The sequence below is a fragment of the Choloepus didactylus genome, chromosome 6 (assembly GCF_015220235.1).
Source record: "Choloepus didactylus isolate mChoDid1 chromosome 6, mChoDid1.pri, whole genome shotgun sequence".
In the NCBI taxonomy this organism is placed as follows: Eukaryota; Metazoa; Chordata; class Mammalia; order Pilosa; family Megalonychidae; genus Choloepus; species Choloepus didactylus.
Genome location: NC_051312.1, coordinates 136,400,259 through 136,423,629, shown reverse-complemented (window position 1 = coordinate 136,423,629; position 23,371 = coordinate 136,400,259). Strand labels below are relative to the sequence as shown.

Sequence of the window (23,371 nt, the reverse complement as noted above, 5' to 3'; positions counted from 1 at the left end):
CTAAACCTGGGAGAGAAGGTTCAGCGGAGCCTGACATGTGCCTTCCCATGCGACAGAGGAACCCCAGATGCCATCGGCCTTTCCTCAGAGAAGTTATCTATCTCTTGATGCTTTAATTTGGACATTTTCATGGCCTTAGAACTGTAAATTTGGAACCTAATAAATCCTCATTGAAAAAGCCAATCCATTTCTGGTATATTGCATTCCAGAAGCTTTAGCATACCAAAACACTGAGACTCACTGAATATGTGTTGATTGGCTGACTGATGAATGACTGTTTCTGGGTATCTGTTTCCCCATACCTTCTTCTGGAGGAATCTGGGGCCACAAATCCTACTGACATCAGTGGCCCTGTTCTGTATGGTATGAACCCACCCTCACCCATAGCTACCAGATCAGGAGTGGACACTCTACCCAAGGTAGCTATTAGGCCAATTGGCTGACACTGGCAACTCGTGGCACCTTCCAAAACCAGAGGAGCTGAGCCAATCAGATTCTCTACCTTGGGAATTCCAACCAAGAGGCACTGAGGGAAGTTATGCAGGTTGGATGCACATGCTGGAGAGACACTGGGCAGTGACCATGTTCATCTCGTGTTATGCATTGTTCCCAAAGCATGATATCTGAATCATGCCTGAAATAGAGTAAATGCTCAAAGTTTCTTGAATGAATAAACACAAAGTAAATAGGATCTGGGTGGCCATTATGGGACAAATGCTTGAAGAATAAGCCAGGAAAACCAAACTGGCAGGAGGGAAGAGCTTTTCTTGCAACCCTAAAAGCCCAGGCTAGAGCGTCGCTGGATCTGTATATAGAAGCCAGGTATCTGACATATGCACATTATTCAGGTTGAGCAAGTTGTTCTTTTGTTCCATTTTATTTTGTTTATTTGTATTTGCCATTGAAGACTGTTAAAGGTTGAAGAGGGCTAGGAAGGGAGAAGAAGAGGACTCTTCAGTCTTAGGAAGTAGATGCTATTACCTCTCTGGGCTTGGGAGCTCTTCTTCCCTCTGAACTGGAGCTGTTCAGTGCCAGCTTAGCTACCGACCACCAGCTCACCAACTCTGAGCATTGTCTAAAAGGTTGCAGGGGAAAGCCAGCAACACTGGCAGTGGAGGTGGAGTGGACTGTGCCCTGGACTCTAGGCTAGCTTTGCTGCTGACTAGCTCTGCCACCAGGCAAGCTGTTCAGTGTCTCTGCTCCTGTTTCTTTTGCAAAGTGGGGATAATAACACAGACTCTCGGGTTGCTGTTGGAATTAAAAACAGTGCCCGGTTCATAGGGGAACTCCACTTGTGTGGCTCAAGTGGCCCATGCATCTGTCTCTAAAGCAATGCAATTCACAGAGCATTTTCCTATGCTTTCAGTCATTCAAATGTCACAACAACTTGCAAGATTTGCCAAGTAGAGCTTAGCATTCCTGCTTTCCAGATGAAGAAACTGAGGTTCGGATAGGATAAGTGACTTATCCGAGGTTATCTCGAGTGGCTAAACTCCCTCCCAACACCTGCTTTCTTCCCACAACTCACCCTCAGCACAAGAAAGCACTTCAGGCAATTAGGGGTGCAATGATTAAGCTACCCTTGGGCTGGCTGAATCTCTTTTTTCCTAACCATGTACAATATTTCATTCAGGCAGTGAGGGGTTAGGGAATGGGCAGTTAATGGGGTACAAGATTTCTGCTTGGGGTAGTGGAAAAGTTTGGATAATGGATGATGGTGATGCTAACACAACACTGTGAATGTAATTAACACCACTGAATTATATATCTGAATGGAGTTAAAAGGGGAAATTTTAGGTTGTATATATGTTACTAAAATAAAAATTAAAGTAAGATTTCTCTCTGGGACTTGTGTAGGAAATATCCAGGAGATGAATGAAACAAGCTATGACTCAATGAATGAGTGAATGAATGAGTGACTATCTTAAGCCCGTCCACCCGTGATTAGCAACACCACCTGGGAATCTCCTCCAGGCTGAAAGCCCACAGGGCCTCCTGTGCAGGGTTCTGTCCCTCCTCTGGGATCATCTGTATCAGAGGCCCGTCTGCCTGGAGGGGAGCAGAGGGCAGCCCTGCCCACTCTACGTACGGGTTTCTGCAGTCTCGTACTCGCTGTCTCTGAGAAGCTCAAAGATGTCCACTTCGACCTTGGCCTTGCCCAGCCTCTCTGGAGCGCGGTTGATGCGGTTCTTGGCCAGGGTGATGGAGAGCCGCTCCCCTCTGCTGCACTCCATGGGGTCATCCAAGATAGCAGCTGTGGGCAGGCAACCAAATCCAGTCAGTTGGTGCTCCGCCCTCTTCCACTCCTCTTCCTCCTCTCCAGCCTCCCCCACTGCCACCTTCCTCTTTCAGGCAGCTCCCCACACCTCCTCCTCCCTGCCGTCCTAGAAAAGTCCTCCACATGTGTACGGGTCTAGTTTGCAGCCAGGTGTAGCAAGGTGAACTCTGACATGCATACCCACCTCAGGAACCCAGCAGTGTCACGGCAGGCCACTGGGGGTCCTGTCTGTGTGTGGTCCCCAGGCTTCTGCATGGTGAGACCCTGGGATATATATCTACAAGTACTCAGACAGGCATGCGTGTGCAGAGGACGGGGGACTGGAAGGGGCTGTCCTTTGAAAATGGCATTCTGGGCACATGAGAATCCCTCTCTAAGGTGAGGGAGAATTGAAGGAGGCCAATTTTGAGAGGGAGCGCTGTGGTACAAAGACATGATCACCAGGTCAGTATGGACTTTGGGAGAAACACACATCTGTGAAGGCTGGCTCTCCAAGCTCTGACACCGATGAGCCAGGTCACCCTGGGTGAGTAACAAAACCTCTCTGAACCTCTTTTCCTCACTGAATATTAGGAATCATACAACAACCTCTCAGCATTGAGATGAGGTTTAATCAGATGATGGATGTAAGTAGCACATCATCAGGACTTAATCAGTGTGACTGAATGAATGGCTGGAGTTGGGTAGCACCAATCACTGCTTAACTTCTAGAAACCGAATATGTGTTATGACACCATATAGATCTGGTTCAAATCCCAGATCTACTTGCCCATAAATGTTCATTGCAGCATTTTCACAAAAGCCAAAGGTGTGGATAAATGAACAGATAAACAAAACTGGTAGATCTGTACAATGGAATTATTATTCAGTCATAAAAAGGAATGAATCATGATACATGATACAATGTGGATGAACCTTGAAAACATGCTAAGTGAAAGAAGTCAGACATGGAGGACCACATATTGTAGGATTCTATTTACATGAAATGTCCAGAATAGGTAAATCCACAGGGACAGAAAGTAGATTGATGGTTGCCTAAAGCTAGAGGGTATGGCAGAAATGGGGGTAACTGATGATGGATATGGGGTTTCTTTCTGGGATGATGAAAGTGTTCTCAAATTGTGATGATGGTTGCACAACCCTGTGAATATACTAAAAAGCACTGAACTGTAAACTTCAAATGGGTGAATTGTGTAGCTATGTTTATAGCTCAATAACCTGCCATAGTAAAAAAAAAAAAGTAAATATCAAGTTAATATTTTAGAGTTTGAAGTCTCAGAAAACCAACATGGGAATAAAGCCAAATAGATTTCATGGGATGTGGACTTGAATCTCTGTAGCCGTTATAGACAGAGAGACCCAGGTTCTATGCTGTCTTTTCTATATTCTGGCCCCATATCTACTGTGACCCAGTTTCCAAACCAAAAACCAGGACACGGAATATGACAAAGCATTTTTTTTTCTTATTTTTGGATTTATTTATGTGAATAGCCTTATTGAACAATAAAAGTTTAAGTTTTATTTACTCAGGTTGGCCATGCATGGCCACTGTTAAAAATAAAAAGCTAAAAAAGAAACTATTAGCTTAGCCTTAGAGCACGGAAAAGAGACATCCAAAAATGTCAGGAACTGGCAGTGCCATCCAGACACTTTAACAGGAAAGAGACACTGGTTCCATGGCACTTGAACTTTTGGTCAATGGAGAAATATGCTAAGTGTTAATATTAATAAGAGTGTGTTTATTCAGTGACATCACTGAGGTAAGTGCTTAGGGAAACGATCTCATTCCATCTTTGCAACGACTTTATGAGAATGGGTGTGTTACCTTTAATTGGAGAAGAGAAGGCAGAGGCCCCTAGAGGTCACGCAACTTGCCCAGGATCACAGGGCTGGTAGAGAGCTCAGCTCCCCTTGACTTCAGACTCTGCTCTCTCAACCAAGGCTCATCTGCCTTCTAGTCTTGCCAGGGATTTGCTGCTGAGAAGTGGGTGTAGTAGGAAGGGGACATGGGCTTTAACTCACTGGACAGGAAATCACACCGAGGCAAATTGACTTGGAGACACTAACGGGCCACATCCGGGGACTTCCTGAACGTTCCTCCAGGTAATGACTCACCTACGAGACTTGTTAGCCTGGGGACCTGCGGGCCTTGTGACCCCACTACCACCAACATATCCATCTGCAACCTATTACATATTTAACAAATCACTTGTAACCAAATAAATAAATGAAGAGAACAACGTCTCAGAAAATGCCCAGGCCCCCTGTGAATCTGGGAACTCAGGCCTCTCAAGTGGGAAAGGAGTTGACTACTTGCATTCCCATCAGTAATGCTTTGATTGGATTGTCCATGTTATACCTCCGTGTTGGTCGTGCCTCTGCCTCATCGTGCACAGGGGCAGAGTCTCACCCACATCACAGGAGGGTTTGTTCCAGAGCCTGCTAGTGCCTTCTGTTCCCTTCTTTTTGCTGAGTGCATGCTGAAGATGTGCATATGCAAACCCAGATGTGCAGGACACCAGCCAGCTGCACCACACCATTCAACCAGCACTTTCCCAGAGCAGCGGTGGATACACTTTGAGACGGAGTTATGAGCAGTGGGAATGCAGATGAAGTCTTTTACTAGGAGGAGTGAGTATCAGCCTCCTGGTGCCTCTGTTCCCTTCCCCACTCTCCCCCCACAGGCTCTAACACAGGACTTGGCGTTCGGAGTATGTGACAGGTACTTGCCAACTCACTAGGATCCCCTCGTGCCCTTCTGGGCATCACTCTCCATTTGGTTCCAGACGCTGATTAATATCTGGCTGGGAACAGCCTCGATGGGGTGGTTGGTTGGCATCAAACATATTGGGATCGGAATAATTAGGATGGTAACGGGAACCCGATTTGCAGGCTGTGGAGACCACAGACAAGGTGGAGGCTCCGGCTCTCTCGGGGCACCAGAAGAACATGTCCTGAACGTATTACCCAACAGCCCACTCATTCCTTGGCAGTCCCAGGAGAGGGCCCAGATGACAGAAGGAGGGCAGTGTGCCCAGGACTTAATGTGCAAACCAGTGCTCCTGGCTGTGCTGCATCCCCCCAGCTCCTCCACGGCTGCTACTCCCTAATGAGGAACATTAGGACCGGGCACATCCTCTGCCCCCAGGGACTGCTCTGCAGAGAAGTCAACCTGCAGTTGCAGTGAGGCCAGGAGGTCTAGGGCTGCAGGAAGGGCAGGGGTGAGATGCGGAGACACATTCAGAGACCAGCATCTGTCCTAGACTTAGCCAGAGATGGATCTTCCATGCCTCTGTAGCCATAGGGATCTGAAGAGCGCAATATCCCTTCCAATCTGGATGTGCTCTTTCAATCTGATTTCCATTGGGCCCTTCTCCTCATGAACCCCAAGGGCTTCACCCCCCCCTCCCAGTGCTCTCTGAATTCTAAGGATCATGCCAAGGAAAGGATGGCCATTTGACTCTGTGCCCCCTCCTTCCACCCTAGGCTCCTCTCCACGTCCTGAGCCATGTCTGTGTCCACTCTGGAGAAGATGTTCCCCTGGGGCTGTCAGGCCTGGCTCTTTCTTGTTTGTCCCTAATGAGTGTGGCCATGACCTCCTGGGGGAGAGCATCAGATTGCTGATGCTCAAAGTCTGCAGGGCCTCCCCACTACCTAAGGGTTGGTCCCCATTGATTTTCTTGAATAGCACTCAATGCCTCCCCAGTCTGGCTGTGACACACCTTCTTAGCCCAAGAATCCTCTCCAACTTCCACAGTAACAAAGCCTCCATGTGGTCACTGGTAGCCCCTGGAGTGGCCTTATGTCCCCACCTCATGCCTCTGCAGACACTGCCCTTGTCCCTCACCCCTGCTCTCCCTACCAGATGTCTCCTTTTCCTTAGAATTTACCCCTTCTGAGGAGGCATCTCTGATTCCCCCAACCCCGGTCCCCTCTTTCTCCTTTGATTTCCTGCAAGATGCCCGACTCCACCAGTCCTTCTTCCTTCTGCCCTGGAGGGATACTTATCCTTCTCCCCATATATATGTGTTTTCTCCATGAGTTTGTGGTTTAAAATACCAAAGTAATCTCCCCTTCCTTTGAATCTTCCCAGATTGAGCCATCCCAAATTAATTCCTCCTTCCTTTGAACACTCACTGAAATTTCTTTGTGCTTTTCATTAGACATTAATCCTCTTTGACTTTTCTTTTCTTTTTTTTTTTTTTTTTTTACATCTATTTGTCTACCTTTTCCACCCACTCAAGACAGTTGGCTCCTTGAGGGCGAGGACCAGGCCTGGCTGATCTTTGTAACTGCACACTCCCAGATGCGATTAATGAATGGTTGCTGACTGAATGAATGATTCGAGGATGTTCGTCTTTTTATCCCCTAAGGCAGACGGCAGTTGCCTTGGGCCAGCAGGGGCTACATATGCACTGGATGATGCTGGACTGTCTGCAGGCCTCCATGCACTGATGCCCTTTGGGGGGACCCATACGGAGACCCCAGGGCACCAAGGAGCCGGCATCTTTTTCCTGCTTGCTGCACGTGTGTGTAAACTGGAACAGGGCTTGCCCTGCCTTTACAAATTCTCAACAGTCCCAAAGTGACACTCCAATTGGAAAATCAGCCTCCTAATACTTGATTCTTCCAGGATCTCACTGCTGAAGATTTCCAAGCACTTCAGTAAGTCTTACCTCCATGGGGAGGGGAGAGGGGGGCAGGTAATAAAGAGGTTTTACTGGAGCATCTTCGTAGGCAGTATCTAAAATACTGCCTATGGCTGTTTGGCTGTTAGAGCCCTGTGCTACAAGAAAAAGAGATGGTTGGAGCCCCGGAGAAGCCAGTTAGTGCTCTCTGGGGCCCCAGCTCCATACCCCATCGCTTACCTGGCACCAGCTTCCCCTCCTTACCTTTTGTCCTCTCTATGCCCTCCAATTCACCAAATTTGTTGCCAGTCACCTCCCCCACCCCTCGCTGGAGGAAATCACACCTGTGCAGGCTGCACCCCCAGAAACTCTCACTCTTCAACCTCACTGGGTGGGTGCAAGCCAGGCCTGTCGTTAGTTGTTTGCTTCACTCTATGGGCTGTCCCTTGCATTGGTTGCTCAGTTCCCACCCCCTCACCCTCGGCACACAGATTGGTTAACTGAGGCTACTCTTAGGGAACAGCCTCAGCTTTGTGCCCCCACACTTTCCTCAGGAGCTCAGATAATGGGGACTCCTGTTCAAGGAGTGTCCCCCAGGCCCTGCCTCCTCTCCCCTGAGGCTGCTTCACCACATTTCCCTCCTCTCCTAGATCATCAGTTCCCTTTGCCAAAACATGCTCAAGACCCTCCGCTTCACAGCCCAAGTGCCCCTCGAGTTCCTCCTTCCATCTCGCCTTCCACCCAAGCCAGGCTTCTCTAGTGACCTCTCAATATTTGCTGACTTCACTTCATCCCACATTCTCCTTGACCTACTGCAATCTGCCTCCCGCCCTCACCACCCCATGCCAACTGCACTCACAAAGTCACCATCAACAGCCATTTTTGCAAAATCGATGCACACTTTTTATTCCATGCCTAATGATACCACCAGCTGGCATTATTGTTCACTACCTGCAGTGCTAGTCTAAGAAACTCGCATGCATTATCTCATCTCATCTTCACACAGCCCTACAATGTCTTATTTCTTTATAGGTGAGAAAACTGAGAAAGTGGCAGGTTAAGCAACTTGCCCCAGATTGCACTTAATGGCAGTCTGGGCCAAGGGCCATAGCTCCCCACCATAGCTCCTGGCAGGGTGGGCATTCTTTCTTGCCTGAGACTCTCATCTTCCTTGACTTCTATAAAATTGTTCTCTGGGGTTCCCCTACTTCTCTGACCAGTCTCGCTACGTGCCTCTTCTGCTTACTTTTTTTTTTTTTTTAATTATATTGTGGTAACCTATATATATATTTCCCATTTTGTACATTCTTAAGTGTACAATTCAGTGGCATTAATTACATTCACAATGTCGTGCTCCCATCACAACTTTTGATTACTAAAACTTTTTCATCACCCCAAACAGAGACTCTGTACCCACTAAGCAATAACTCCCCATTTCCCTAACTCCTCCCACCTCAGCTCCTGGTAACCTCTAATCCACTTTCTGTCTCTATGAATTTGCCTACTCTAGATATTTCATGTAGGTAGAATCATACAATATTTGTCCTTTTGTGTCTGGCTTCTTTCACTGAGCATGATGTTTTTAAAGTTCACCTATGATGTAGCATAGATCTGAATGTCATTCCTTTTTGTGGCTGAATAATATTCCATTCTGTGGATAGACCACATTTTGTTTATCCATTCATCTGTCCATGGACACTTGATCGTTTCCAACTTGGGGCTCTTGTGAATAATGCTGGTATGTTCACTGGTGAACACGTATTCTGCCTACTTTTTAAATTTCGGTGAATCCCAATGTTCTGCACACAGCCCTCTTCTTGCCTTACTCCCAGGATCTTCCTAAGTGATCCTCTTCAAAGCCATTTCCATCGGGAGGACTCGCTCATATGTTTTCCTTAGATGCCCCATGAGCATTGCAAACTTATTAAGACCGGAAGTAAACTCAGCCTTTTTCCTCCCATATTCTTCCTTTTACATTCCTAATTTCAGTTCATGATATCAGCAGCTACCATGGCATTGTGGCCTCACTCCTCTTCTTTACCTCCCAATAACAAGTCGGCAAATGCTTCTGGTTCTACCTCCTCAATAGTTCTCGAATCAGTCCTCTTCTCTCTCATCTTAATACCACTACCCTACTTCAGTCTTTTCATCTCAGCTATTTGACTGCGACCCCTTATCTGTTGCCTGGCTTTCCTGTCCAGTCTGGTCCCTGTGGCTCTGGCTCTCCACTATCACCCCCCACAAAGCTGCCAGAGTGGGTACTTCAAAGCCCCTGCTTGAGAAACTCCCATCTCAAAATAAATGGAATTCCTTGGCATGGCATACAAGGCCTGACTCTACTTATCTCTCTAACCTGATAACCTGCTTCTCTGCTCATTCCCCTCTATCTTCTGGAAATACTGAGCCACCCATACCACCCCCACCCCCAGGGCTGTTTCCCGCCTACAGGCCCTGGCTCACTCTTTCTTTACCGGGTGCCTCCTCCCCGTTGCTCACTGACCCCTCTCTCTCAGAACGAGTCTTCAAGTCATCGGCTGAGACGTCCCCTCCTTCAGGAGGCCGTCCCCGATCACACAGGCTGACCAAGTGCCCCAACGATGTGTTTTCATAGAGACCCATGCACGTTATGGTGTATTTCAGTCATCAATATATGATGTTTGGTATAAATTTCAATAAATGAAAATCAGTTTGGCCTTCAATTTGCTAATTTTTTCTATCCCCAGTGTCTGGCACCTTGCCTGACACTCAGGGGCACTCTATAAATGTTTGAGCCAAACTTTTTTGAGGGATTTTGTGTCCACTTCTATTTCTGCCTTCAAAATTACTACTCTGACTGTCCATAAGTGGACAACTGATTTTGACAAAGATATAGTGAGAAAAAAAAAAACAAGGCCTTTTCAATAAATTGTGCTAAAAAAATCAGATATTCATATGTAAAAAAATAAAAGAACTTTGATCCTTATTTCATACCACATTCAAAAGTTAACACAAAAAGGATCATGGACCTAAATGTAAAACCTAAAACTATAAAACTTTAAGAAGAAAATATTTGTGACCTTGATTTAGACAATGATTTCTTAGATATAACACCAAAAGCACAATCAACAAAATAAAAAAAAATCATGAATTGGACTTCAACAATATTAAAAGCATCTACTCTTCAAAAGACACTGTTAAGGGAATGAAAAGACAAGCCAGAGACAGGAAGAAAATATTATATGAAAAACATATATCTGATAAAGGACATGTGTCCAGAATATACAAAGAATTCTCAAATGCAATAATAAGAAAACAAACAATCCAATTTTTTAAATGCGCAAAGATTTGAATAAACACTTCATAAAAGAAGATACATGGTGGCAAATAAGCATGTGAAAAGATACTAAACATCTTTAGTCATTAGGGAAATGTGAGTTGAAACCATGATAACATATCAGTAAAAACCTATTAGAGTGGCTAAAATTAAAAAGCTTGACCCATAACAAGTGTCAATGAAGATGTGGAAGGAAATGGAACTCATATACGCCACTGGTGGAAATATAAAATGGTACAACTCTTGGAAAACAGTTCGACAGTTTCTCAAGAAACTAAACATACACCTACAATATGATTCAGTCATTATACTCCTAGGTATTTACCCAAAAATAAACGAAAGCTCATGTCCACACAAACATTTGTACACAAATGCTTACACTAGCTTTATTTGTAATAACCAAATAAAAACAACCCCCTTCAACAAGTGAATGAATAAACAAACTGTAGCATATCTATACATTGGAATTCCACTCAGCAATACAATAGAATGAAAGAAGCCAGAAAAAAAAGAATACGTACTGTCTTCCATATGTACACCAATTTCTAGAAAATGCAAACTAATCTACAGCGATAGAAGGCAGATCAGTGGTTGCCTGGGGATAGGGTGGGCAGCAGGAAGAAGTGGGAGTGAAGAATTATAAAAGGACATGAGAAAACGTTTTTTGGGTAATGGAAATGCACATTATCTTGACCATGGTGATCGTCAAGATATTGTGGTTATGAGTGTATACATATGTTAAAACTTATCAAATTATACCCCTTGAGATATGTGCCATTTATTGTTTGTCAATTGAAACTGCAATTAAAATGTCTTTTTATCACACACAAAAAATTAGTATCCTTCTGGCTCTTTCCTATCTGTTCCCTACCCTAACTCCTCACCCTCGACGGATGCAAAGAATTTCAACTCTGTCTATACTTACTAACTCCAATTCCTTTGAATCTTCAACACTCTAAGCCGCCATTATCTCTCAATCTACTCTCTGAACTCACCATGGTTCTCCTTTATAAATCCAAAGGTCTTTGCTTGATTTTCATATTTTTGAAGCTCTCTGAGAAATCTTAAGTGGAGACTTTTTCTCAAAATCCTCTTTTCATATTTTGATATGACACTAGACTAATTTTCATCCTGATCATCTTCACCCCAACCTCCCTTTCCTAACTCCCCTCCTTCTATAACCCTAGTAATGAGTGTTCCCCCAAATCTAACCCTCAGTCTGCTGTTCTCTTCACTGTGTACATTAGCCTTTGAAGAACTTATTAACTCTCCGCCACCAGCTCTATTCAGATAACTCCAACCCCTATCTCCAGTCACAATTTCTCAACCACACATAAGACTCTTATTTCTGGCTGCTAACAGGAAGTATCTCCTTGGAAGTTCTTCCAAACTCCAAGTGCCAAATGTAACCCATTTTCTTTTTATACAACTGGGGACTTTTTCTGACTTCCCAGTGTCAATGAAAAGCACCAGTTGCCCACATGCAAATCCAGGTCAGAGCTGTCTTTAACTCTCCCCATCCCTTCAGCCACTCTGCCTGCTGAGCCTTCCTGGACCTCCCATCCATGGCTCCTTCTTGGTCCTAGTGCCCACACTCCTTCCTCTCTCCTGCAGTACCCCTAAACTTTCTCCTGCCCCCAGTCTCTCTGGCATCAGTGCATCTACTCCCCACTGCAGATTCACCTGCCTGGCCCCTAGACCCTGCATAATCTGGTCTCAACAAGCCTTTCCAGGTTCACACTCTACTAAATTCTATGGTCAGCCTCACTGAACACTGAATAGAGTATGTCATTGCACCTCATGTCTTTTGTCCAGGTGGTCTTCTTTTCTTGGAGAGCTCCAGATTTCCTTTACCCGTATCCAAATCCTACGTAAATTATGCCCCACTCCATGTCCACTCTGCCTCAGGTAAGCATTAGACTGCTCCAGCCCATGCTGATGGCTCCCTCTCTTCAAATCCCCCAAAGCACTTACTGTCTGTGCCATTCATTTCAGCACCTTATCTTGTGCTCTGTAATCAATATAGATAATGCATTCATTCATTCACTCCATCAATCCTTTATTAATTGATCAAAAACCTAGTAAATCTATCTTAAGCAAGGCTGTATGTATGTAGGGAAGGAAAAGATGTGTCTCTGCTTACAAAGTGTCAGAGAACATATTAGCAAATAGCCACAGCCCCATATGGTAAATGATATAGCAAAATTTTATGATGTTCCAGCCATGCACCAGGTGCTCCCTGTGCTGGGAAATCAAAAAGAAATAAGGCCTGGTCCTGAGCTCCCACAGACATCCTAGACAAGTTGGGGAAGCCAGACCTGGAAGCAAACCTTTACTGTACAATGAAGTAAGAGGGTCAACAGAGAATCACAATGTTCTAAGGAAGCACAGTTAAAGGGAAACCAAACTCTTCCAGGTGGTAGTGGTGGGGGAAGGGGGAGTTTTAGGGAGGGCCTCTTGCATTTACCTAACACCTACATTTTGAGTGCCTACCACCTCCCAAGCACTGTACCTGGAGACCCTGCAGTAGGCAGGTGAGCTTTCCAGGAGCACAGGGCAGCAAAGTGTGCTCTAGTGTGTGCAGAGCTCAGGAAGGCACAAGGACGCCTGGGGTGACTGGTTCAGCTGGTGGAAGGAACCTGAGCTCCTGGCATGGGAGTCTGAACGGGAGAGCAGGAATCTGAGCACGAAGGGGCTTGTGTGTCATGCCAGGGCACTTGGGCATTACCCTGTAAGTGCTGAGGGATAGCAGGGGAACTTTCATGGAGGATGATGTCAAGAGTTAGGAGGATAGGATGTTGTTTTCAGGCTGCGGGATTTTGAAATTTAAGCTTTTAGAGGCAGAAGAGAATCGAGGGTTGCCAGGATCCAGAGTGCGGCTGTGATGGTGAAGTGCCCAGAAGTTAAGGGTCCATAAGGCAATGACAGTAGACGGAGGGCTACTGGCTCGGGGGAGTGTCAGGAGAGCAAATATGGGATGGAGAGGAAGGCTGTGAGCCAGCAGTCAAAGTCCGCAATGGGGCTGCAAGCAGCAGGTGAGTGGAGACTTGGACTGGTGGGCAACAGAATGGAGAAAGAGTGGGGGGTTCCCAGGAAGAGGGAGAAGAACAGTTTGGAGGTTGCATCGGGGAGCAGCTGCCATCTCTGGAGCGAGCACTTGCCTCTGGAGGGAAGCGCTTTCCTGCCAGGTTTGGGTTCTGGCAAGTGGAAGGGGCCACATGTGGTGGGCTAGACATCCTGGCTGAATGCGGTCTCTGTGTGCATGTGGCAAGGGCCTGGAGGGGGGTCAGGCGCGGGAGGGAAAGCACAGAGCAGCAAGGGGATGGGACGGAGGAAGGAGGATGTGTGGCGGGAGCCTGCACATGGGAGTAGGTGGGGGTGGAAGCAAGCTCCTCCAGCATTGCAGGATACTGTTCCTTTGTGCCGAGGGGCTTCTCTTGAAGTCCTGTGTCCTCCTATGGCTCCGTCCAGATCTGGGCAAACCTTAGGCATGTGTGCCTTGCAAACTTGTTAAGAGACTTAAATCCAATGGGATTGATGGTGTGACTTTGACAACGCAGTCCACCTTTTGGTCCATCCCTTTGTCCTTCACACTTCCCCAGTTAACAAATGGGCATGACCCCTGGGAAAATAATATGAATAAAGTCCCTGGCATAACTAGCAATTATAGCTGCATTTTGTGCCTTATTAATATGGCCACTGTGTAAGGTCTCTGTATACGTGATTTATATTCCTGATTAACCTTCTTCAACTGCTCTGTTCTCTCTCTGGATCCTGTCACCCCCCTCCAGGTTTTCTTTTGGGGAGAGCAGTATCCTGTGCATTCTCCTTTGGCAGAGGTGGCAGAAGGAGCCGCCAGCTATGTCTGGGCATAGACCAGGCTGGCCCAGATGCCCGACGCTGGTGGGGCAGTACCTGACATACGTACCCACATGCCTGGCCACAGCACACAGAGCCAGGCTGGGGTGAAGCAGTGGGCTGGAGTTGTCCATTTGTCTCCTCTAACGGCTGCTAGTGACAGCCTTCTGTGGAGTTATGGGACAGAGCAGAATGAAGGAAGAGTTATGGGGAACGACGGAGGCTGCTGGCAGCCTTGAGGGGTCTATGTGGAGAAGGAAACCAGGCAAGGCCTGCCCTTGGACTCCAGAACAGATTGAGCCCAGATCAGCTTTATTGTCTGGGTAATTCAATTTGACAGGCATGTGTTGAGCACCTATCTAATGCCAGGCACGTGGAGTAAACGTAGTTGAGAACATGAGACATGAAGACGAACATGCCCTCAAAGACTTATAGGCTAGTTGGGGAGACCGTGAAGGGGGTGAGCAGTGAGGGCAGAAAGCACAAGCTACATAATAGGTAGACTCTGAACGTGAGCCCAGCTGGGAGCTGCCAGCTGCCAACCCAAGAATCCACCACTCCATCTGCTGACCCAGCTTGCCAATCTCTATCATGTGACATCACCACAGAGTGGCCTTTCCCTCCCTGGGTCTAGCCATAGATTTATCTCTATATCCCACCCAAAGCTGTGAATAAATGAGTGTCATGCCCACTTGCATTTCCAAAACGAGACCCTGTCCTCCAATCAGAAATGGCAATTACAATGGGAGCTACAAGTTTGACCTGTTTGGCTGATGCTTAATCTCCCTTCCACCCAAGGAAAAGGACAAGCAAGAGATAATGACAGATTAGAACTGCTTTGAGTTCTTTGCAAGGATATGGCTAGAAAAATCTGAAGGGCCACTGCTTTGCTTTTCTTGTTTCCTCCTTGGAGTTATCTGTCTCTTTTTCCCAGGAAATCAAAGCACAAGCAATGGATCTTCTTATGCATTCCCCAGGGGAAGAGTCAAAACAGGGCAGGGAACATTTATCCAGCATGACACTGGGGTTTAGAGACTAAGCAAGGACCCCCCAGTGGGAGAAGAGCAGAATATCCATTCATTCATTCAGTAAATATTCAGATCATCTGTCAGCTTCCTCTTGCCCTTTCCCTAGGGTGGAAGGGAGGAGATTCACATCAACAAAATCTGTCCAACTTCCAGCTCACATTATCAGCACGGTTTCTGATTGGGTGTGGCAGTCACTGTTCTAGGTGCTGGGGAGACAGAGCCCTTGTGGAGCCCACTTTGAGAACACAGGTCAGGCCCCTGTCTCACTATTCCCCTGGACCTCCCCGAGGCCAGGACCTCCCTGCCACACCAACCCAAACAACTCTCGGCTCTGTCTTCCCTCAGAAACCCATACTCTGCTCCATATTTCTCCTTGAAAGCAACTCACCTGTTTGCCCTGGTGTCCCTGAGGAGTCATTTACTCAGCACCTCATGGAGGGACAATGAGGAGGAGGTGGGGGAGTCCTTCAGCGCAGAGCCCGGGAGGGCAGCCAAGATGGCGGAGCAGAGCGCTTGAGAGGAGGACACCCCGGAAAGTTCTGCCTCGGAGGCCAGCAGCCCAGGCCTGGAAGGAAGCTGCCTGAGCCCTGCTCTTCCAGGTTACCTGGCACTGACCCACTGAGTTTCCTGAAGAGCTGCTGGCCAAAAGAGATGCTCAGTGGGTGAAAACAGAATATTCAAAATGCATAGAGAGACAAGGGGAAAGAAACATCACTAACCTGCAGGGGATAAAAAGAAGTTCCACTCAGGTGCCATATGCCACAGGAAGAAAAAGCAGGTAAATGTGATCTAGTATAGACCACACAATCACCCACTTTAAAAATTAAGGACCGAGACCATAAACCCACTAAACTTCAAACCTTATAATGGGCAGGTAAATGAGAGAGAAAAAGAGAGGGAGCTGTGGGTGAAAGGAAGAAGAAAAAGACGAGGAAAGGGGACAGATGGAGAGAAGGAGAAGGAAAGAGGAAGAAAGAGGAGGAAAGAAAGTGGGTGTGTTGGGGTGCGGGGTTAGGGAGAGAAATATAGGATTAGCAAGACAGAACTTGAGCCAGGTGCCAAGTGAAAAACAAAGGAAGAAAGAGAAACAGCAAGAACATGCACATTCCCAGAGGCCTGTTCTTGAGGTCTTCGCATTCTGTTGCCTAAGAGATTTAAAGTCACAACTGTCGGGGCAGATGGGAACAGTCTTGCCCTGCTGACTAGAAAATACTCGGTTATTTCCTCTCAACACCCATGGCCACCACCCTGGTTTGAAGTGGGGTTTTCTGCCCTGGGCATCATTGATATTTGGGGCTGGATAGTTCTTTGTTGTGGGGCTGTCCTGTGCACTGTAGGAGGTTTGGCAGCATCCCTGGCCTCTGCCCACTAGATGCCAGTAGCACCTTCTCAAGTTGTGACAACCAAAAATGTCTCCAAACACTACCACATGTCCCTGGGGAGAGGAGGGGAAATGGTCCTTGGCTGAGAACCATTGGTTTACACCATTATCACTTCACAACTTAACTCCTGCCCCTAACAAGTCTCCCTTCTTCTGGGGTCTTTCTGCTCTAATACCACCTACATATGGTCACAAGAGAACCCCCCTACCTGGGACACCACTTTGCTGGTGTCACTTCATTATTCAGAACCATTTAAAAGCATCCAATGGCAACTAAAAACAGGGACTCAAACAAATATTTGTATGCCAATGTTCATAGCAGCATTATTCACAATAGCCAAAAGGTGGAAATATCCCAAGTGTTTACCATCAGATGAATGAATTAAAGAAATTTGGTATATCTGTACAATGGAAAATAATTCAGCCATAAAAAGGAATGAAGTACTAATAATACATGTGACAAGGATGAACCTTGAAAACACCATGCTGAGTGAAATAAGCCAGGCACAAAAGGATAAATATTGCATGATTCCACTTATATGAAATATCTAGAATGGGAAAATTCATCGAGACCGAAAGTAGACTAGAGGTTACCAGGAGCTACGGGAGGAGTGGAGTGGGAATGAAGAGTTATTGCTTAACGGGTACAGAGTCTGGGGTGATGAAAAAGTTTTGGTAATGGATGGTGGTGATGGTAACATAATGTTGTGAATGTAACCACCGTCACTGAATTGTACACGTAATGGTTAAAGTGGCAAATTTTATATGTATACATATTACCACAGTGTCTACTGAATAAATTAAAAAATAATGTTGGATACCTACTATGTGCTAGGCTTTGTTCCAAGCACTGGAATTACAGTGGTGACTCAAGGATCTTATCTTCTACTTGGGGAGGCAGACAATGAAGATGTAAAGAAATAAATGCAGGATAATTTCAGATAGCAAGAAGTGCCATGAAAAAGTAAAATAGAGTCGTTATGAGAGAATGATGGAGGATGGTCAGGGAAGGTATGTCTCGAAAGAGGCAACATCTGAGCTGAGACCTGAATAATGACTAGGAAGAAGCCGTGGGGGAGAGTGGAGAATATTCCAAGCTGAAGGAACAAGGGCAAGGCCGACAAAACAAAAAAAAGTTCAGAGGCTGGAACGAATGGAGTAAAAACGGGTCGGAGGAAGAGGGCATCAGGAAGTCTGATCAGTTGGTCCCCTGGCCCATGGTGAAAAGCACATTTGATTCCAGCTGCAATGAGCAGTCACTGGTGGGTTACAAATGAGTCCCAACCTCACTCTAGTCTCCTTTAATCCAGCCTAACCCACTTCCCCAGCTTACTCTGCTTCTACTGCTCTGCATGGACTTGATGTTCTAAACCACTGGTTCTCCAACTTGAGGGAACCTCAGAATCACCTGGAGAGCTTGTTACAATGCAGATTTCTGGGCCCCAACCCAGAGTTTCTGATTCAGTATAGGTCTGGGATGGTGTACCAGTTTGTATATATTATGTCCCCCAGAAAAAGCCATGTTCTTTGATGCAATCTTGTGTGGGCAGAGGTATTAGTGTTGACTAAATTATAATTCCTTGATTGAGTGCTTCCATGGAGATGCGACCCACCCAACTGTAGGTGATAACTCTGGATAATTTCCATGGAGGTGTGGCCCTGCCCATTCAGCATGGCCCTTGATTAGTTTACTGGAGCACTATATAAGCTCAGACAGAAGGAGCAAGCTTGCTACAGCCAAGAGGGACACTTTGAAGAACGCACAGGAGCTGAGAGAGGAGCTTCAGCTTATAGAGACGTTTTGGAGACAGCCTTTGAAAGCAGACTTTTTGCTCTGGAGAAACTAAGAGAGGACAAATGCCCCAAGAGTGACTGAGAGTGACATCATTGAGGAGCTGAAGCCTAGGATGGAACATCCTGAGAGAAAGCCATTTTGAAACCAGAACTCTGGAGCAGATGCCAGCCATGTGCCTTCCCAGCTAACAGAGGGTTTTCTGGATGTCGTTGGCCATCCTCCAGTGAAGGTACCCAACTGTTGATGTGTTACCTTGGACACTTTATGGCCTTAAGACTAACTTGTAACCAAATAAACCTCCTTTATAAAAGCTGATCCATTTCTGGTGTTTTGTATTCCAGCAGCATTAGCAAACTAGAACAGATGGGAACTGAGAATTTTCATTTCTACCAAATTCCCAAGTGATGCTGATGCTGGTAGTCCGGGGACCACTGTTTAAGTTGCTCTCTCTGAACAAACTTTACCTTTCTGAGATACGTCTTTGATCATGCTATTTCCGTTGCTGAGAATACCCCTGCTCCACCCCTCCACTGCAACCTCTGTATATCAAAATCCCAGCCAGCTGTCAAAGTCCAGCTAAGAAGCATCAGTCCCACATATGCCTTCAGGGACCACCCTGGGCAAGTGGACCCCTCCTCCCCTGTCCAATGGTCCCACAGGGTGGGTATCACCCATCAGGCTGAGCCCCTTCTGATCCGCAGCATGCATGCTGGTGGGAGGCTCAGCCTCTCTTCTAAACCAGCACTTCTTGCAAGGCAGGGAACCCATCTTAATAAGTCTATCTAAAATCCCTTTCTTTCCTTTTCTTTTTTGAATGAGGGGAGCTAAAATTAAAAGTCACTTGTATAAATGAGTACTACCTGTGTCTTCTCTTATATTTTGCAAGGAAATTTCACACACTTTATCTCATTTGTGCCTTCTAATAATCTGTGAGTAACAGTAAAATATCACCATTTCCATTTTATAGATGAATATTCAGAGGCCCAGAAAGAAGGAATGAACTCAAGGACACAGCTAGTGCATCGAAGAATCAAAACTAAAAATCTGATCTTCTGTTCTCCTGCTCTGTCCAGTGTACTGCAATGCTCCTTGTAGAATGTTCTGCATAGTAAATCACCTTTTATGTGCTAAGTGATATATAAATACTAGCTGGCTAGTTGGGAGGAAGGAAAGAAAGCAAGGGAGGAGAGAGGGAAAGAAGGAATTATTTGGTTTGATGAAGATTCATCTCTCACGATTCAGGGGAAGTGGGAAAAAAAAATTCTCTGAACTCTATTGGGTACGTGGCAGGCTGTGTGTTTATTCTCTTAACTTTTACATACCACAACCCCATAAAGTGGGCATTATTATGACCATATTATTTTATAGATGATGCTAATGAAAATAGAGAACTTAAATCACTCCATCAATTTCACTACTACTTAGAATCCAGATCTGTGTGACTTGTGGGCCCAGGCTCCCACTCCTGGGAAAAGCAGCGACCTCTGGGTTCTAGAATGGTCTGGTTGGCACCTGTGGCATCCGTGTCTTCTTGCCCTCGGCCAGCAGTCAGCTGACTCCTTGCCCAGGTCACATTCTTGCTCCATGACCACCCCAACCAGGGAATTTGCAATTTAAAGGGGACACTTCTGCAAACTTTCTTGGGTATGGTAGGATCGTGTTGGAAGCAAGATAGTTATTCCAGATTATTTGTTTTTCTTATTCCTTTGCTGTGTTTGGTTTGAAATGTTGTGTTTTTTTCTTGTTTGTTTTTTTTTCAATAAAGTTTAAAAAAATTAAGAAAGCATGTCCTGAAATGCTCTCCTGACTCCCCCCATCAGCGGACCCACCCACACAGCCCTACTTTGTCCTAACCTGAGCAGCTCCCTCCATTTGGGCTCTGCAGGGTGGGGAGAAGAGTGGCCTGTGAGATGTTCTCCCTCCACTCTCCCTTTCTCCTGGCTCACCCCAGGCCTGCCAGACCATCTGCTGTGAGAGCAGGTAGACCCTCCTCTCTGTCAGGGGTCCCTTGGGGGAAGGGAAGAATGAGAAACCATCAGTCTCTGCTTTCTCGCAGCCCTCCCCCAAACTCACGAACACACAACTGAAGACTTGGAGTACCTCTTCCACCAAACCAGCACTCAGCACTCCCCACTGTGACAGGAGCAGCAGAGAAGTCCCCACGCAGGGGCTAGAAGCACCCCCCTCCAAAGGGATTGCTGACTAGGGTTGCTGCGGAGCCCTGGAAGAGAAGGGGAGCTGGGAGGCAGAGCCCATCTGCAGGCCCGAAAGAGCTCAGCCTTGCTTGCACCCCTAGACTCACAGAGGGGCCCCACATCCCATCTTCTGAGTCCGCTCTTTCTCCAGCCCCTGCCTTCTTAAGAGCTGGCACTTTGGAGCTGCTGAGCCAAACAAAGGCATCCACAGGCTGCCCCGTTTTAAGAATGTGGAGCTATCTGAGGTCACATTGATCTGATGCCAGGGCTCATATCGACCCCTTTGTAATGAACTTGGCTGCAAATGTGAGTCCAGCCCAGGTTCTCCATCAGAAGCTGCCAGTGAGGGCCTGTCACTTGCCACCGCCAGTACTGGTTCATGTACCCGATGGTAACCCACTCCATGAATCTGATGGTAATGAGGTGGACTCTCGCTTTATTTATCATTAGAGCTGGCAGACCCAAAGGATAATTTAGTGTTTGAAAAGGCCAATTTTAAAACTTTATGTCAGGGGACGCATTGCCAAATATGCCTAATAACCGCATCATTAAATATGGACGAACGTCTTCATTTAAACTCACTTTCATCTCATCTCTGTCTATAAAACATAGGGAGATATACGAAGCAAGTCATTAATCCTCAAAACAAATTTATCTGCTCTTGTTTTTCTCCCCAAGTCAGCCCTCCTGATGTCTCTGGAGGTTCACTGGGTGCCCGAGCCTGTCTCAGCCACTTTTCAGCTCCTGCATATCAAGAGGGCACTCGTCGTTCATCATTTATTTGGCTTTGACCATGTGCGGGCAGTGAGCTAAGCAGTGGGGATGCAGAACCGACTTATTCGTGGTCCCTGCCCTCGAGGAGCTTACAAATGGCCCTGCCCTCGAGGAGCTTACAAACTTGTGTGGAAACAAACCCACAATTATAAAGTGGAGAACCCAGAACACTCTTCCCCAAATAGTCTCCCACCTCAATTGCTCACTTCCGCCCGGTGTCTGCCCACAGGTCACCTGCCCTGTGCCAGAACCACTCGCCATACCCTGCCCTGCCTCACTTTATTTTTATCCACAGTACTTATCGACATCCAACTCAGTCCCCATTTCCTTGCTTGTCTGTTTGTCAGTCTCCCCCCACTACACTGTAGACAGGAAGAGGGCACGAATTTTGTACTTCTGTTTTGTTTACTGTGATTATCTCCAGCCCCAGCACAGTGCTTGGCACACAATCAGCACTTGCCAAATGTGGACTGGACAGGGGCTGTAGCAAAGGCAATACACCAAGTGATTCTGGAGTGCCAGGAGAGACCCCCTCTTTCTGGGGGAATCGTCCAGGAAGATTTCACAAAGGAGGAGGTCGCTAAACTGGGTTGTGAGCTATAAATGTACCTCTTGGAGAAGGGAAATTCCAGGTCCATGGACACGGAGGAATGAAAACAAATCCTTGGTGTAGCCGGGTTTGGGGATGACTAGAAAGAAGGACAGAAAATGAGGCTGGAGTTCTTGTGGGGATGGGGGTAGTGGGGGGAGACGGGGTGGGATCATAAAGGGTCCTAGAAACCATTTAAAGGGACTCGGACTTAATGATACTGGATGAGAAACCAGGAACAGTATCTTTAGAACAGGAGGCCTGACCTCCAGGTTAAGTTCTGGTTTCCTACATGATTCTACCAGTTCAGGCTCCTGCTCAGCTGAAGTAGGAGTCAGTTCTCATCTCCACTTCCCAGGATTTGCACCCTTCTGAAGCCCCTCCCACATTGTACCAGGGTTGGTTTGATCATGAGCACATGGCAGAAGGGTTAGGCTGTCACTTGTCTCAGGGGCCCACTTCCTTCTTTCTCTGATCTCTTGCTCTGGGGAAGTAAGCCGCCATGCTGTGAGCAGGCCAGGCCGATGAAGACCCAGGTGGTCTGGTACTGAAACTTCCTGCCAACGCCGCCCGAGTGAGCTTGGAAATGGGTTCTCTAGCCCCAGCCACGTCTTCAGATGAACTGAAGCACCACCTGACAGGTTGAGTGCATGTTGTCAGAGACCCTGAGTCAGATCCACCTAGCGAAGCAGCTCCTGGATCCCTGAGCCTCACAACCATGTGAGATAATAAACATTGGTTGTTTTCAGTTAAGTTTTGGGATATTTTGTTACGCAGTGATAGATAACTAATAAAACCTAATTCCCTCCAAGAGCATCTAGCCACCTCCCACTTTTGGGTCAGAGACTGCAATAGAGATGGGGTCTGTCCCTTCTACAAAGGCCACTAATCAGAGGTTCCTAACAAGGTCAGGCAAAAAAGAAGGGGACCTCAAATTCATATGAAATTTTAAGGAGCCGCAAATAGACAAAACAATCTTCAAAAAGAACAAAGTTGGATGACTCGCATTTTCTGACTTCAAAACTCACTACAAAACCACAGTAATAAAAACCCTGTGGTACCAGCAGAAGAAGAGACATACAGACCAATGGAATAGACTTGAAGGTCCAGAAATACACCCACACATCTATAGACAGTTGATTTTTGACAAAGGTGCCAAGTCTATTCAATGGGGAAAGAAGAGTCTCTTCAGCAAATGGTGCCAGGAAAACTGGATAGCCACATGCAAAAGAATGAAGTTGGACTTCTACCTCATACCATATACAAAATTAACTCAAAATGATAAATGACCTAAATATAAGAGGCAAAATCATAAAACTCTTAGAAGAAAACATGAGAGGAAATCTTCATGACTTTGGATTTGGCAGTGAATTCAGAGATATGACACCAAAAGCATGAGAAACAAAAGGAAACATAGATCAATTGGATTTTGTCAAAATTTAAAACTTTTGTGCATTAAAGGACATTATCAAGAAAGTGAAAAAGCAACCTACAGAATGGGAGAAAATAGCTGCAAATAATATATCTGATAA

General features: G+C 46.3%; 1 protein-coding gene across 2 annotated transcripts in view; it reads right to left on the bottom strand.

Moving 5' to 3' along the window:
- Positions 1-23,371, bottom strand: part of GRIK4 (glutamate ionotropic receptor kainate type subunit 4) — a 441,993-nt gene that overhangs the window by 181,397 nt on the left and 237,225 nt on the right. For both annotated transcript variants that reach the window (XM_037841751.1, XM_037841749.1), the window contains exon 3: positions 2,090-2,254. In XM_037841751.1, the coding sequence (XP_037697679.1) occupies positions 2,090-2,254 (165 nt within the window). The remainder of the gene's footprint in view (positions 1-2,089; positions 2,255-23,371) is intronic.